At 37.7% G+C, this 17,430-nt stretch overlaps 1 protein-coding gene across 3 annotated transcripts in view; it reads right to left on the bottom strand.

Moving 5' to 3' along the window:
- The window catches only part of PCDH19 (protocadherin 19), a 106,504-nt gene that overhangs the window by 42,395 nt on the left and 46,679 nt on the right, over positions 1-17,430 (bottom strand). For 2 of the 3 annotated variants that reach the window (XM_006084695.3, XM_006084696.2), the window contains 2 exons: positions 10,295-10,353; positions 1,690-1,862 (listed from right to left, as the gene is read on the bottom strand). In XM_006084695.3, the coding sequence (XP_006084757.1) occupies positions 1,690-1,862; positions 10,295-10,353 (232 nt within the window). The remainder of the gene's footprint in view (positions 1-1,689; positions 1,863-10,294; positions 10,354-17,430) is intronic. The other variant, XM_006084697.2, reaches the window with a different exon arrangement.

The raw sequence follows: 17,430 nt of genomic DNA, 5'->3' as shown, positions 1-17,430 counted from the left end.
ATATATATATATATATATATATATATATATACCCATATATATATATATCCCATTTGTAAGGAACACTCCCTCAGCAGAAAACTAGCTGTAGTCAACTGATATTGTTTTCCTAGAAAAATGTGACAAAAAATTAAAACAGATGTTCTAGCTAAGCATAAACTGAGAATCAATTATGAATATTTCCTTTTCTAAAGTCATTTAATATTAGAGAGCATCTAACTAAAACCCTTTCTGATATAAATGAAATAGCTTTTCTTTGAGACACAAGACTAGTAAATGATACATATCAGTCTGTGTCCTGTGACACATTGCTAAGCTGCTGATAAAGTTTCTTTTTCAATTATATAAATGTTTATGTTTTTAGCATTAGCAAGGCTGCCCAGATAGTATATTATCTCTGAGGATGTCACTACTCATTCATTAGGGAAGGCAGCAGTGCACAGTCAGTAGTGACCTCTCTATATTATAGACCTTGACACTTGGATCTACTGGGGAGGGATGGATTAGAAAATTTAATAGAATATACAGTGACTAATTTTTTCCCTGGAAAACATTTTGTTTTGTGGATCATGCATTTTTTCCTTTGGATTCATTTACAAGACCCAAACAAAAGCATTTAATGATGTTTACAGTGAAATGAAACAGCTGAAGACCAGCACATAATCACCATATTTTGTTTTCTCATCTTTAAGTCTTTTAGCAGTGGGGCTTCCAGCTGAGTTTGCGTCTAAGATGTAGCCAAGCATTCTGAAGCTTCACTGAGCCTAAACACCAAGCTGAATTCATAGTTCTTAATTGAAAAAGACAGGCTGTTCGCCTACCATGTTTGCATCAGTAAAATATTGAAAATGACATTTGTGCCCAAGTCCATCCAAACATTCTGCCTTAGCTGAACACTGCTAATATTTTTGTACCCTGGTTTATGCCTAACACAGTTTTAAATAGCTCCTCTTGCTAAAGCACGTGTGGCTGAGGTCACAAAAATAGACTCTTCTTCATACATGAGTATGCTACTCCTGACATGTACTTTGAAATACATGTACTTTGAAGTGTTTTTCATATCCACCAAATGTCAAACTGAGTCAGCCATGTTTTCTTACCCTGGTATTTCCTATGACCAATGGCATGGATTTTTGTGGCAACCAAAGAGGTCTGGCAAAGCAGTCCCATAAGCATAATAGAATGTCTGGTACTTTCCCTCCTTGGTAAAAAAATATGCAATCTGTGGTCAGAGAACAGACTCCCTCTCTTGGTAAAGTTAACCAGCCTGATACAGAAATAAAATCCACCCATTTGGTCTCATTAGTGCTGTGTTCTATGCAACTTGATTGTTCAGTTTCATTCATATACTAAAGCAAAAAGGGGCACTTATTCCTGGTAAGAAGGCATCTGCTCATTTCCCAAGTGCTCAGTGCAGTTATTAATTGAAGAGAAATTATATATAGAGAGAGTCAGCATTTAAAGTGCCTGAATATTATACAATCCCAGGAAATCCATCCAAGGTGGGTAAAGATGTGTCTGGACATGTATCAGGACATCTCCAAACCCTGTAGAAGCTGCTGAAGGGCATGAACACAGTATGCATCTTGACAATACACTCAGTATAGTAAAGTAGTACAATGTGCCTACAAGCATTCTGGGTTTTTTTTTGGCATCTATAGTTGCAACTTACATCCAAACAGCCCTTACCATGGTCAGGCATCTGAGATCCCATGGAGGTCACACTGGTATTCAGTACATCATTCACAGCAGTATCACAATACAGGCTCCGCTGGACATCATGCTCACTGTCAGTCTGGTCGCTCTCCTCATGTCCGCTATCCTTCAGGCTGTTGCCCTCTAAGTCCTTGAAGGTGGAGCTGCTGGGTTAAAGAAAGAATGACAATTTACAACTGTGATAGACATTATTTTGAAAATCTTTCAGAGCCAAGATGATGTCAGTTCTGTGGTGAGAACAACGGTGACTGGATTGCTCAATAGGGTAGAAGGAAGAGAAATGTCAGGTTAAAGATAATGGAACTTAACATTGCAGGGAGGTTCCCACTCTTGGATGCTGATGCCACTAATACTTTCATTCAGTTATCTTCAGTGCATTACTATAGGCAAGTCAGAAGAAGCTGCAAATCTGAAACAACCACCTGCAAAGAATATAATCATTTCAGAAAGTTTTCTTTCTCTTATTATATAATCAAAGTAAAATAATAATGGCTAATGTTTACTGAGGAATTACGATGCATAAGACAGTATTGTAAGTACTTGACATGAATTAACTGTTTCAATCATCACAACTCTATAAGAGAAAAGTATATTAATAAATATGTAAGAGAAAATATATTAATAGATATTCCCATTTACAGATGAAAAAATAAAGGCACATGGAAGTTAAATAACTTGCGCAAGGTCACACAGCCTATAAAAATGTAGTAGATCTACAATGAAACCCAGGCACTCTAGCTCCAGAACCTGGGCCCTTAACTACTATGTATACTGCCTCTCCAAAGATGTCTACTAATCAACTGTAAAAATGAAAGTGGCAGTAATTGAGGTGATGCAATTAAAATAGAAAGGATTATCAGGATCGGAGAACTCAGGCCAGTTTTAAATGAGAACTACAGAGGGAAAGAACAAGATAAGAGGAGAGGAAGGAGCTGAGAAGAGGAAAGCCATGGTGCGTGGAAGGTGAGACAACAGGGTGAACCAGAAAGTGGGCTCCAACAAAACTTTGGGTGTTATACTGAGAACATGAAAACTTTCAGTTCAAGAGTTTGTGGGTAAATTTTTCTTGCACTTGTTCAATCAATCTACCACACAATTCACTAAGTATACTATCTACAAAGCTCACACCATTTCTCATGCACTAGACAATAATACATAAGGTATATCCATAGAGGCCCCACCAGCTATTTCTAATACTTTGTATGTCCTGACAGAATCTGCAGCTGTGCTGCACCAGGGGCCATAAATTATGCAACTAAAACATCTAGTGAATGGTGAATCCATTCCCTAGTCAGTGAGGAAGCAGCAAAGGCATACTCAAGAAAATGTGTTGTTGTCTCAACAAAGGAAGGTGGCACGCTTGTGAATTAGGACAAGTCCCAACAGACCTACTGTACCTCTGAAAAGGAAGCCCTGTGGAGATGACACTGCAAACTTGCTTGATCTGTTCAACCTTGAACATCCATAAGCCTGGCTCTCTGAGGCTTTGATAAGAACATTCAGTACATATGATGAAGAGCTATGCCATGGATACAATGGATACATCGTCATTTTCCACACTTGGTCTAAAGGAATCACAGCAGATTTTTAGCATATGACCAACCTAGATGTAAAATGCTTGCTGCCCTGAATATGAAAGAGAAAAGATTAAAAAAGAAGTAACTGGAAAGCCATAATTATAAGAAAAATGAAGATCAAGAGAGAGTGAAGCATTGAACTGTTTGCTAATTATTGTCAGAAAGGATAACTGATCATCAACTGTATTAAAATTAAAGTCATTCAATAGGGCAGCTCACTCAGCTCCTCCAAATTATGTCATGCAGCTATTCAGCCCTGTGGACACAACAGGATGTAACTCTACTGAAAAATAAATCATTCTATAACTCTTTTATGGTTAAGAAGACTAATTAGAAACACATGGTTTAAAGTTAGCCACCATTTCTATCTTTATGGCACAGATTTTGGGGCCTCCTATAAATACTAATCCCACAGATGGAACAGATTCAAAGTTTGTTTTTTCAGGAAAAAAAATGGTCCTGCCCACATGCAATTCCACATCTTAGAAGAAAGGAAATTACCTGTCTGGATGTGGTATTATAGGCTTCTACATTTTTATAGCAAATATTAATTTTTCTATATGCATTGATGATATCTGAAGCATATGAAAACTTCTTTAATCCACAGCCACAAAATTGTTACTTTAAGCCAGAGATTTCAACCCAGAATTCACTGCATTTTCGCAGTTGCCAAAACTTGCTTAAGATACATGATAGTAAAAAAAAAGAAAAGAAAAAAGAAAAAAAGATACATGCTAGTGAGGGATATAGTCTGAGGGCAATTAACCATCCGTTAGAGCAAAGTTTCTCAATCTTTTGTCGACATTTTAGACTGTCTAATTCTTTGTTGTGGAGGGCTGCTCTGTGCATTGTAGGACTTTTACCAGCATCCCTGGCTTCTGCCTACTAGATGCCAGTAGTGTCCCTCCCAGAAGCTACAACCAAAAATGTCTCCAGATAATGTCAAATGATACCCCAAGTTGAGAACAACTGCTCTAAGTTCTTTAAACTCTGTTCCTGGGACATGTTAGATTTTCAGACTGTAGTGAAAAGAGCACTGGATTTGGAGTCATTAGAACTAGTGTTAATCCGTAGTCTGCAATTTCATCAATGGAACCCTGGGCCAGATATCTAATGTCTTTGAGTCTCGAATTCCTTGTCTGTAAATGCATTTGCTAAAAACGCCTTCATGAGACCATTGTGAGGACTCAATGAGGTACTGTTCATGAAGTACCAGGTATACATAAATGGTCAATACATGATTATTGTTTAATATAATCATTACTCCATATGGCAATGTTTTCATTTAGTTATAATTAAATATTATATCCATAGTCTTTTAGGATTGATGTAGAAAATGTATGTTTAAAGAATGTTTCTACATCTTCCATATAGTCAGACCTTGTCCACTATGTTTATTTTCCCTAAAATTCAGGAATAGGAAAAAAAATTCTCCTGTCAAATGTGTATCCTTTCTTTATTGAAAAATGAGACTATATGCCCTGGTACACTTACCATTTTTTCTTGCCTTTCCAAGAGCTGCAAGGTAAATATAATGTTTAATTGCAGTGAGTTGGATGCCAGGGATGTAGCTTCTCCTAATTGGTTTTGGATCTGCCTTTTTAAAATTGATTATTCTATTTTATATGCATCTGAATATTATAAACCATCTCAGGACTTTTTACTTTTAGGTAGAAAGGACAGAAATAATAAAATAGTGAAGAATTGGCTACTAGGAAGTAAGGGACTGGTAGTGTAAGCATGAAAAGTTATGTATTCTCAAAAGAAAAAGGAAAAGGGTATATGCATCTCCCCCAAACCTTGGAATAGTTAACTCTTTTAAAGATCAGTTTGCCTATCTGACAAATTAAGTATCACTTACTCTGATACTGTAAGGACATTTAGTGGCTTAATGAATGAATTTGTGTAAGGCAGTTTCAGACCCAGTGAGCAAGATGCTACATATTTTTAAAACAGCCTGGTAAATGGATATTCACCCAAAACAAATAACAATTTATGCCAGTCATTGTAAAATGCTGATTGCACTTGCTTTATTACCTGTGTATCTCTTGGGAGACAACTTGTAAACCAACTTTTGTGGGACAATAAATTAAGAGTATCTGTTTGTAACGGTATTATAAATGCAAATGTTTCTATTATTGTCCTGGTAGTCAACAGAGGGACAGACTTGTTTGAAAACACCTACAATAAGACTCTACATATAATAGTTACTCAGAAAATGTTTGATGAATAAAAATTATTCAAATTCTGACCTGCATTTTCCTTTTAAAATATTAAAAATATTTCCAAAAGACAGGATAATCTGAAAGGAAACAGGTCATATATTCCTAATAGGTGACACCACATAGCCAGGGAATGAAATCTGAGAGTAAAAATTAGAAAGAAATGAATGTAAAAAAGAGTACTGTAACTATATTTAAGAAATACTGGGAAGATCCCAAAGTGGTTCCTGGACCACCTGTATCACAATAATTTTGGGAACCTGTGAAAACTGGAAATCCTCTAGGGATGGAGCTAGAGACACTGCATTTAACAAGCCTCCCAAGTGATTCTAATGCACATTAAAAGTCAGAAATTTCTGGCTTGAAGGAAAGTTTAGTGCTAGTTTGCAATGGAAAAATGCTGAGGTTTTCTTCACCTTATTTCATCCATTCATTCAATAAACATGTATCAGCACTTTTTATAGACAAGGCACCATACTAGGTGCTGAAAATCCTAGGACAATTTGGGTGGAAAATGAAAGCACTATGCATGGTTTAGAAGCCAATGCTCATTTTCCTTTCCACACTGCTTCAGTACCTTGCTCATTGTCTGTGTTACTTTCTTTGAGCTACAGCCCCATGCCCTGCTTGATATTGCTCTAAAAGCACTGCAAGAGTAGATATCAGACAGGAGCACAGAAACCAGTCATGAAGAAAGAGTGGTACAGCTAGGGCAAAGTACTACTGTTGGCTCTCCTTGCTCTGAGAAGATAGCAAGGAAGCAAACATAGCAGGAAGGGAGTCCATCCAGGAAAAAATTCCAAATTGTCTTGTGTTGTTAAGCTGGGACTCCAATACATGCCTTGGGTACACCTGCAGTTTGCAGGTAACGTTCTGGAAGAAAATACAGAAATATAAAACTAAATTCCTCTCTGCATAACATTATGGGGAATGTGCCATATATCTTCCTTTTCCCTTTCCCATCCACTCTTTACCCTTCTCAACCTTGATTTGTGCTAGGAGCACTCCTTGCCCTTTAGCTTTCTATTGGTTTACCTGAGATAGATGTGAGAGAGAAAAAGAAACCTCTATGTAAGCAGTCTGATCAAGACAGTTAACAAGAAGGGTCCAAGAATGAATCATCCTTAGATGAGTAGAAAGTCAGTAAAGGAAGAGAGAATGGATAGGAAGGGAAGTTCTCAAAGTTGGCCTGAAATTCGATTGGCATTCAAAGAAACAGGGACTAAATTGTAAGATTAAAACTGATGTCAGATTCACAATTTCCTGGCCAGCAGCTTTTTCCAGGCATTATCTTCAATAAACTACATATGGCAAAACCCCTTTCAAACATCACTGTGAGCTATTGAACATGGTTTACAGGGTTTTATCACCTGGTGTTAGAAACCACTCTCTTTTGACATTTCCACACATTTTACATTTAAAATGGTTAGTCTTCAGAAAAGCATAGCACACAAGATTTCTGTATCTTTGCAGGTATTGTTCTTTGTCTGAACCCAATTGATCCCATAAATTCCAAGGCTTTTGTGGTTTTCCAAAGCCCTCAAGATTCCAGAAACAGAACTTGGCAAAAATGCACGTGTCCCTGAGATTTCAGATGTTTCCTCTTAATCAATGTGGTCCCTAGTAAAAAAAAACAAAACAAAAAACAAACCACTATCTTTGATTGTAGATAACATCAGGAGACTTTCCACTGATAGCCCATTAAGTCCAGGTTGTGCCTTTTGTGGGTACATGTGTGTAAACAAAAACATATAAAGCCCTAGCCAGTGTGTGGTTCAGTTGGTTGGAGGGACAACACCAAAGGTGGCAGGACTGGTCACCAGTCCGGGTGGCTGCAGGAGGCAACTAATCCATGTTTCTTCTCTCTCTTTCTTCTCTAAAAAAAAGTAATTAATCAAAATCAGAGGTTTCCAGTGAGTCCCAAAGCTTCTGTGGAAATACATTTAAGCCAAAAATAAAATGTTTAAATGTAAGTTTTCATCTTATCAATCTGCCTTGTATGTATATTGGATATCCAGGGTTAACCTAAGATGGTGAAGATCTCCAGGAATCTTAGTTATCTGCCATGCTATGAAAAGCAGGCTCATGCTCAGTTGAACCTGGTTTAGAATTCCCAGGTACCCACAGTTAGTCCAAGGAACCTATGAAAATAAGGCAAGTCCCTGTTTTTAACAGAAGTTTGTTTTTTTTAAGGAGCTTTGCTTTACATCCTCATAACTATTTTGTAACTACCAAATTGTACTTCTTAATCCCTTCAACTTTTTCACCCAGTCCCCACTGGAAATATTGGGGGGAACGCTTTGTAAAGTATGCTGTACACCTGAAACTAATACAAAATAATATTGAATGTAGATTGTAATTGAAAAATAAAATTTAATTAAAATAAATAAATAAAATCCAGGGTGGGGAAAATTAGCTTTGAAATAATAGTTGTGAAGTGGAAAACAAAGCAGATTTCTGCTGCAAAATAACTCTAATCAGTGCACAAAAGAGGGTATTTTTCCTCTAAAACAAATTAGTCAGATAATTTTGAATCCCTCATGTTTTGTTTTTTATTCTGTGGGCCAAGAATGAACTCCTCACAACCCCTTTAAAAAAATAAAGTCCAAGCTATGCTATGAGAATAATCCTGGGATATTTGTTTTCAGATATTTAATGATTATCACTTAAAGTCACAAGTGATTCCAAACCAATACAGATAAACTTAGCATGTTTTCAGGGTTTACTGCAGCATCGTGAAATAAACTAGGTATGAATTAAAGCTGCTTGTACAACAAGCTAGTTTATTCTGCAAATCCTACTCTTCTGGTGATGTACATTCATGGGTTGAGAGACAGCAAAATAATAGAATTTTCATATGTGGAATCTAATGAACAAAATAAACTGATGAACAAAATAGATCCAGAGACATAGAAGCATGAAACAGACTGTCAAACCTTAGAGGAAAGGGTGGGGAGGGGGCGGGGAGAAAGTGGATGGTGGGAAGTGATCAACCAAAGGATCTGTATGCATAACCCATGGACACAGACAATAGGTTGTAGAGGCTTGGGTTGGGGGGCAGGGGTGGGCTGGATGGGGTCAATGGGGGAAAAGGGGGACATATGTAATACTTCCAACAATAAAGATTTTAAAAATAATAATGGAATTTTCAGATTTTCTCTATTGCAGTTCTAACATACCTTGTTTGTGCCTCTATTTAATTTCTAGTATTTTAACAAACACATTTAGGGTTCAATTTTATTTTATTTTATTTTTTTTAAATATATTTTATTGATTTTTCACAGAGAGGAAGGGAGAGAGATAGATAGCTAGAAACATCGATCAGCTGCCTCCTGCACATCTCCCACTGGAGATGTGCCCGCAACCCAGGTACATGCCCTTGACCGGAATCGAACCTGGGACCTTTCAGTCCGCAGGCCGACGCTCTATCCACTGAGCCAAACCGGTTTCGGCCATTTAGGGTTCAATTTTAGCTGCAAAATAATCACTCAGCCATCCAAGAGGATATCTGCATTTTCTGTACTAGTTTGTACTGGTTTTTCTACACAAGTTCTTGCTTTGCTTAGCTCTCCTTCCTTGTAGGTTTTCCTGAACCCCTTGTCTTGCCCCCACTGGGCACCAGATGGAATCTTCCTTGGCAGTAATCATCTCTGCATTCACTTATGTTGAGGCTTCATGGATAATTGAGTTATGACCAACCATCATACAAATCTACACTTTGTTTCATTTTAAACACTTCCAAATTTTTAGGAAGTATTGAATAAGGCAAATTTCTATTCTTTCCCTCTCTCATATACAAAGTTTTTTTAAAAAAAAATAAGGAATTAGTTTATCTGTCATTAAAATAACTTCAGAATAATTTCAATATTGTCAAAACAACAATCTTGAAATTTACTTAAATTCCACATAAGAAAATGTTTAAGATTTCTCTATTTAAAGTGAAAAGCAAAAGGAATTTTGATAACATGAATTTGAATGTATCTGTTCTCTAATATTAGATTTCTAAATCATCATATACTATAATGCCAACTTTATTTTTCAATTTGTGTTTATGCATACATTTAGATGTAAAGAAATATAAGAAAATGCCAAAAGTTATTATTTTGGGTAGTAGTGATTTTTATTTAGCTTTTTATGCTTTTCTGAATTTTCCAAATATTCTACAATAAGCAGATAAGTATTCATTTTATGATATATATATATATATATATATATATATATATATATATATATAATTGATTTTTTACAGAGAGGAAGGGAGAGGGATAGAGAGTTAGAAACATTGATGAGAGAGAAACATCGATCAGCTGCCTCCTGCACACTCCCCACTGGGTATGTGCCCGCAACCAAGGTACATGCCCTTGACCGGAATCGAACCTGGGATCCTAGAGTCTGCAGGCCGACGCTCTATCCACTGAGCCAAACCGGTCAGGGCTCATTTTATGTTTTAACTTATTTTTTAAAGGTTCTTTAATTTTTTATTTAGAGAGAGAGAGGAAGGGAGGAGAAAGAGGGAGAAACATCTATGTGAGAGCAAAACATTGATCAGCTGCCTCCTACACACCCCCTGCTGGGGATTGAGCCAGCCACCCAGGCATGTGGCCTGACCAGGACTTAACCTTTCCCTGCACAAGAATGCCCAACCAACTGAGCCACACAGGCCAGGGCTAGGTGTTCATTTTAAAATCTGAAAAAGGCATCCTTAAAAAAAGTTAACCTGTTTTGCTTTTTATATTATATCAAGCTTAGTTGTAAAAATAGGCAAGCAAACCAACATACCTTTTGATTAAATGAGCTCGGCTGTTCACATAGTTGGAGTCAAAAGAATAGTTTTCAGTCTGCAATGGGAAAAAAATTAAAAATGTTACATAGATGATTCATAAAAAGAGCCAAAATGTCCTACTTGGGTGGGGGGCATTTTTCTACTGGGCAATAAGCAATGAATGAATCAGAAACCAAGGGCATAGTGGAGCTACAACCTGAGTAATGCCTACCGCCTTCTTGGGGCCCTGGGGTTTCTGTGGACGCAGCTCTCACCTGCAGACCAAGATGAACTTGACACAAACATCCCCTAGAATGAGGCTGGCTAATGACCATGCAACCACTTAGGGGAAGATACAGCATGACCCACAATCTTTACAGAAACTAATTGCTTCCCATTCCCTAGTGGACACAATTCTGTGCCCATCAAATTGACTCGAAGTTCAAAGGTATTTTTATTAGTAGTAGATAATTAACATGTTAAAATATTTATTCCATAGATATGGATATGCAAGGTAATCCCCCACTGTGGATTTAAACTCTGCACTTCCCTTTAAGATATTTAACTCAATGCTGGTTATGCAGGGAGGCCTTCGTTTTATCACAGTTATAAAGGCAAACAAGTATTATGCCAAAATTGGGTGAAGGGCAGTCCCCAAGGAGGTGCCAAAGCCTTTCATGTGAAACATGAAGTTAGCACGCAAACCCCTGTCTCGGCTCCTATCGTTAAAACACCACTGTCTAATCTGGTTACAGTGGACTGCCTGAGCACCTGCTTTACACAAGCAAATGCAGAATGCCTGCCAGATGAAAAAGATGGGAAAACAGCTTATGAGCACCAGAGGTTGGGGACATTAAAGGGGAGCAGCCTTAGAAAGTGGGAATACCTGGAAATATTGGCAGTGATGTTACTAGTCTTAGTTAAGATGACCTTACCCCCAACACTAAAGTACTACTCTCATTGAACCACTGTATAAATTGAAAAATGCTCAAACACATCTCCTCCAATCCCCTGCCATTCTAACAGAAGTCCTCATTATTCTCACCATTCCTTAGGGCTTTCTGAAATCACTTCAATTGAAAGTGTCTGGAAAAGGAAACACAATAGCTGTCTAGCTAGCAAAAAGGCAGATTCCTTTCACATGACTACCTGCCAGACATTAACTGCTAAGCTCTTATGCAGCTTTTGATTTCAAGGAGCTCATAGTTTGGGAGAGGAGTAAACAGGACAGGTGATAGCAGCTCCAACTACTACATGAGCACCAAACTACCCACAGTCAGGGTGGGGCCCTTAAGTATCTATAGAAGGTGAGTATCTAGATGGGATTGGTGACTCGGTGGGAGAAAGGAGGAGACGGTATGAGAAGGAAATCCTGCCATTGTCTTGCATCCACTCAGGCGTGTCCATGACTGCCACTTGCCCCTCATTTGATGATGGTCTATCTAATATCCACTCTCATTGTTTTATCTAGAGGATAAAAATCCACGTTAATGTTAACCACAAGTATCTTAGTGCTGTTGGAAGGAATGAATTGGAAGAGTAAAAATCAAAAGGGTCAGTTCATAAGAAAATGGATACTGAAATTGTTGCAAACACAGGAGGAGGAGGCAAACTTGAAGCTGCACTGGGAATACAATGCTGGAAGTATTGCTGAAAGAGGTTATCTATCAATCAGTCAACCAACAAGCATTTCTTGAATTAATTTCTTATACCAACATCATAAGCCAAAAATGGTATTGGGTAAAAGCACTCTTCCATGATATTCAGTAAAATATATAATTTAACAAATGGAAGTCACCCAACCCCCTAAAAAAAGCACACTATCCAATTAAAACAGGGAATTAATTACACACTCAAGAGTTCAATTATTTAGTTTCACTGTGCAACCTTGTGAATTTTATTTAATTTCTGTGTGCCTCACTTTTCTCCTCTATAAAATAGGGGTAGTAGGACATAAGTCCGAAGGGGAAATTCAACTGTATTTATCATGACTCGTGGTGGGAATCATGAGTCGTGATATCCCTTGCTTCCTACAGATCCAAAAATCCAAGTAGGATCAGAAATCTGACTTCACTCAGGCAATAAAAGAGTAGCATGCACATGTTCCATCTGTCTCCAAACTTACTAAATCATTCCCTTAAGAAAGTTAATAGACACACTGATGCAAAAAAAAGGAAATCAAGAAGATAATGGCTTTGCAGGGAAAGCATAAGCAATATCCCACAATGATGTCATGTTAACGAACCAATTTTCAAGTAAATATTTTGCATAGCTCTGCATATGAAGACATCCAACCTCTGTGCACTGGGCATCAGATATGGAACTCTGCAGAGACATGACCTCCAGGCATGGTGCCAGAACTACACATTTAAGCAAATAAGCAAAATCCTACCAATTTTATCCCTGGTGACTGTACTACTTCTTGGTCTTAGTGGAATACTATATCTCACCATGAGGATTCTCACTCACAGGCACTGAGTTAAAAGAAGAAACATCTCTCTGTGAGGCAGCTTGATTGGGATTATGGATACAATCTATGCAACAGAATTATTCTAACTGGCTAGACTACACTATTCTGGCCTCATTAGTACTACAGTCAAAACAACTAAGCTGACTGGTCATAGATGGCCTACTATAGGTCTGTGTATATTTACATCAAGTGTTCTTGCTCATACTGATTTAAGGTGTGTGTTCAAACCCAACTCCTGTACCTTGAAAGGGGAAAATTTTTTTACACTTCAGGTGACACAAAGAATGGTACTCAGACCACCCTGAAGAAGGAAATCTTTTCTCAATGAATAGTTTGCATGTCTTAGGCCAGTGGTTCTCAGCCCTAACTGCACATTAGAATCAACTAGGGAATTGGAGGAGGGTATTTTTGTTTGTTTGCTGTTAAGATACTGTTGCCAAGGTCCCACTCCAACAGATTCTGAGGTAATTGGCCTAGAGTAGGGCCCAACAATTGGTATTTTTAGAAAACTTCCCAGGTAATTCTATTGTACATTGAGAGTGGAGAACTGTCCTCAGCAAAGGACTAGCCACTGAATTTAACCTAATGTGGCTGTGTTTTCTAAGGCAAACCCAGCTGTTTAGAAGATGGTACCTTTTTTATCATATTATCTGCCAAGGTCACCTCAGTATATGATGCTGAACACAGCACAAATAAACTTTTTAAGAAATAATAAAAGAGCTTTTCTTTTTTGCATGAATGCATTGGCTCTTGGTTAGCCTTATTTAATCAAAATTTACTTGACCTTATTCCAATCCCCTGTTTAAGTATTCCAAATGGCAAATAGCATGAAACATTTGAAAGGGGAAATTTTCTCTAAATGTCACATTAATTTGACTAGGAAATGTCCCCATCTCTAATGAGACAGCCAAGTTAACACAAGAACACAGCAAAGAGACATTTGTTTCTGAAAAACCTAATTTTGACATTAAAAAAATGGGTTTAGAGCAAACTTTTATTTCCAGTCTCAGTGGTAAATAAGTCAATTCCTTATCATTTAATACTAGAGGCCCCGTGCATGAAAATTCATGCACTCGGGGAGGGAGGGGTCCCCCTCAGCCTGGCCTGTGCCCTCTCACAGTCCAAGACCCCTCGGGGGATGTCCACTTGCTGGCTTAGGCCCGCTCCCCAGGGGATTGGACCTAAGCCATTAGTCGGACATCCTTAGCGCTGCTGCGGAGAGGCTCCCGCCACCACTGCTGTGCTGGCCAGCCATGAGTCTGCCAGAAGCGTACTGACCACCAGGAGACAACTCCTGCGTTGAGCATCTGCTCCCTAGTGGTCAGTGTGCATCATAGCAACTGGTCATTCCCAGTCGTTCCGCTATTAGGGTCAGTTTGCATATTACCCTTTTATTATATAGGATATTTCTCCCAAATTCTGTCTCTAATTCAAAGTCTTTATCCTAGGAATTCACTGAAAGCAGACTTTGCACTAGACTTAGGTTTAATAAAATCTTGACTTTCTGAAAACCTAAAGAATAAATACATCTGGATAGCTGAGCTTTCAAGATAGTTTAGGGCTTTCCCCTATAAGGACTAAAACCATTAAAATCCTAAGCATTCTGCCTTATTCTAAAGTGTATCACATAGTTGCTTATTAGTTTTTAGGAACACCTAGCTGAACATAAATCTTTATAGCATGCAGGTTTTGGCCATATACTCACTGACCCCTGTGTTTTTAAAATTTTGCCTTTAATTTTAACATTTCCCCAACCAATCTACTATCTAACAATCAGAATTGTTACTCCTCGGTTCTATTAGTATATTCAAAAATGCTTCTCTTCCATTTTGAGTTTGATACTTCTACTCTACTGTGTTCTTTGAATCTAAATAATTATATTTGTTAGATTACTCTAAAAAATAAAAGATAAGTTCTGGGTAAAGAGCTGAGATGTTGTTATTTCAATAGGAAATTACATGATCTTTAATATAGAAACTTTTGTGTAATATTTGGGTTTTTGGTTTTTTTGTTTGTTTGTTTTTTCCACCTAAGAAGTATTTTTTGCTTGCTACTTTCTATTTCCAGCTCCCTTCTGGATATATGAGGTTTCTAGTGAAATATTTGGGTGGGTGGTATGTAATTATATCTCTATGTTAATAAATCTGACACATCAGAATTCAAATATTTTCACTTTGTCAGGCCCCCAAGGTACCAGAACGCCCTACTTTAATTGTCATTTTGCCTTACTTTTACAGTTCACTGAATTGTACCCTAGTCTTTTTGGAAGAGTAACTGTGACTCTCTCCGAACCACATTTATCACCAGGAAAGACCTCAACCCTAAGGAGAAAGAAGTCCAATAAATGCAGATATTCAGGACTAGACTCTTTGCCCAGTGGCACAAATCCTCAGGTTACTACACAAAGCTAAAAAGTGTTGCAGACTCTGAGATTAAAACAGTGATTCCTCAAACCTTTAGGTTTTCATTTGAAAATAAACAGCCATTTTAAATTACATTTTAAAAGTCCCATCAAACTGAAAAGCATTATAACTGCAATCTGCTAACTACATATTTTTAACTTTTAATTCTTAGTCATTTTAGCAATATAAACAAGAAAACTGGAATCCCAAGTCAGATGTACAGCAAAGTGATTTTAAAATGTCGGTCCTTTTTTAACTGCTGACATCTAGTAATGATAATTGTGCGCATTGATCAATGATGAAAAGACCCTTCTAAAAGTGATTGCTGTTTTAGATGTTCAAATGGCATCTCCTCACAAAGGCTTTTTTAGAAAATGAATTGACAAATGGATTTTTCCAATTTCCTATCCCTAACATGTAAAAATGAAAATGTAAATTCTATATAAAAATAAAGCCATCATCCCTCTAGCTAGAACAGCAACTGAAGCAGGAATTAGTGAAGATGAAATAAAGGCACCATCCCAAGAGCTGCCATCACTACAACGCTCATATTTACCTGAACTGGAAAATAAGCCAAGTAAGCTCCCCTGACCATGCTTACACACACACCCCACCCCTAATACACACACACACACACACTACAGTGAACAATGTGGTATAATAGGATGACCTGGATTCCCTATTCCCTCCCCATGTTCATCGCTGACTTAATGATAACCTTAAATAAATTACTTATCCCTCTTGAGGCCTTAATTTATCCATCTATAAAATGAATAAACCAAATGATGTCAATGCTCCCTTCAAACTCCAAAAGTTCTAAGATTCTAAAACAAAATGGTTCTTATTAATTCATTAATTTGTCCATACAAAAAGCATGCACTGAACACTGAAGATGAAAAAGAAAGACATAGGGTGCACCAAAAGGAGGTCACAAACTAATGAACCTCTTATCAGAGGTGTTTAAAATGTCAGCCATTCAGAAAAACATGAAAAATAAACACACACACACACACACACACACAGATTGGCACATACCACTTACCTGCAGATACATACATGTAATTGTTCACAAGCTATTACAATGAAACTTTGAGAATAACACTACTATTTTATAGAGCTAAATAACTCCCTAATAGCTGGATGAGGGTAGGTGACTCACATAGGAGGATTTGGCCTTTATATTTGTTACACATACAAACCCACATCACAAATACAGGAAACCTCCCTCTCCTATTAAATGGGCTATAAAATTCTTAAAGTTCTTAAATGTAGCTTGTGTATGTCCCTTCAGCTCCATTCCCACAGTCTTCATCACCTTGTGCCACTGTTTCTTCATCTGTATGTGCCTTTGCTCTAGCCCATTCTGCAAAATATTTCAGAAAGCATCCATTCTGCATACTATCTTCTATAGTTACAATTTGTTGTCTGTCCTTACTCCCAATTATTACCTTATAAATACACAGTAGTCTGGGTATAACTGCCAGGGATAAAATGACACAGTTAGGTGCTTTCTGCCCATCTAAATCCATCAGTTCTGCCACATCTCTGGCGATGGCAGTAATGACACAAGATAGTGTTTCCAAACCAGAGTACATAAAATTTCTGTGAGAGGATAAGGCTTTTTCAGATTGGAGACCTTTGAGTCACAGATTGACAGTGCAACAGCTACTACTTTAGGATTCCAGTGGGTTTCAGAACAGGGCTATCAATGGGAAACGCAGGCCAGGTGGTTAATATCCAACAAGTCAAGTTGAGTTTCTCTCGTGGTGGCCTTTTATCTTCACTCAAATTTCACTGACACCATTGATGTGGTCAGACTACCTAGAGGTGACAAAGGTGGCCTAGGGACCATGTTTTTCTCTACCTTTGTCTTTGGGTCAATGTCAGGCCTTTAGAAGAACAACCCAGTTGCAAATTTTACTACAACGGCCTCCTTGACAAACCTAGAAGCTTTCAGGAATATATACAATTCAGAGGCAAGGAGCCTTCTGAAAGACCAGGCTAAGCACCATACCATTAAAGAGATAAGCACAGGCTTCTGAATTAGGATCTGAGACCCTTTTCTATGTTCTTTGTGGGCCATTGTACATTCTAAAATAGTCTGCTTGTAAAAAGTTCACAGAATAGAAACAAACTCATAGATAGAACAAATTGATGGTTGCCAGATATGAGGGGGGTTAGGGGGATGGGTGAAAAGATGAAGGTATTTAGAAGCATAAATTGCCAGTCATAAAAGTATTCATGGGTATGCAAAGTACAGCATAGTGAATATAGTCAATAA

Source organism: Myotis lucifugus, unplaced genomic scaffold (genome assembly GCF_000147115.1).
Source record: "Myotis lucifugus unplaced genomic scaffold, Myoluc2.0 scaffold_13, whole genome shotgun sequence".
NCBI classification, from domain to species: domain Eukaryota; kingdom Metazoa; phylum Chordata; class Mammalia; order Chiroptera; family Vespertilionidae; genus Myotis; species Myotis lucifugus.
The sequence above is the reverse complement of the archived record's forward strand: the minus strand, read 5'-3'. Positions and strand labels throughout refer to the sequence as shown.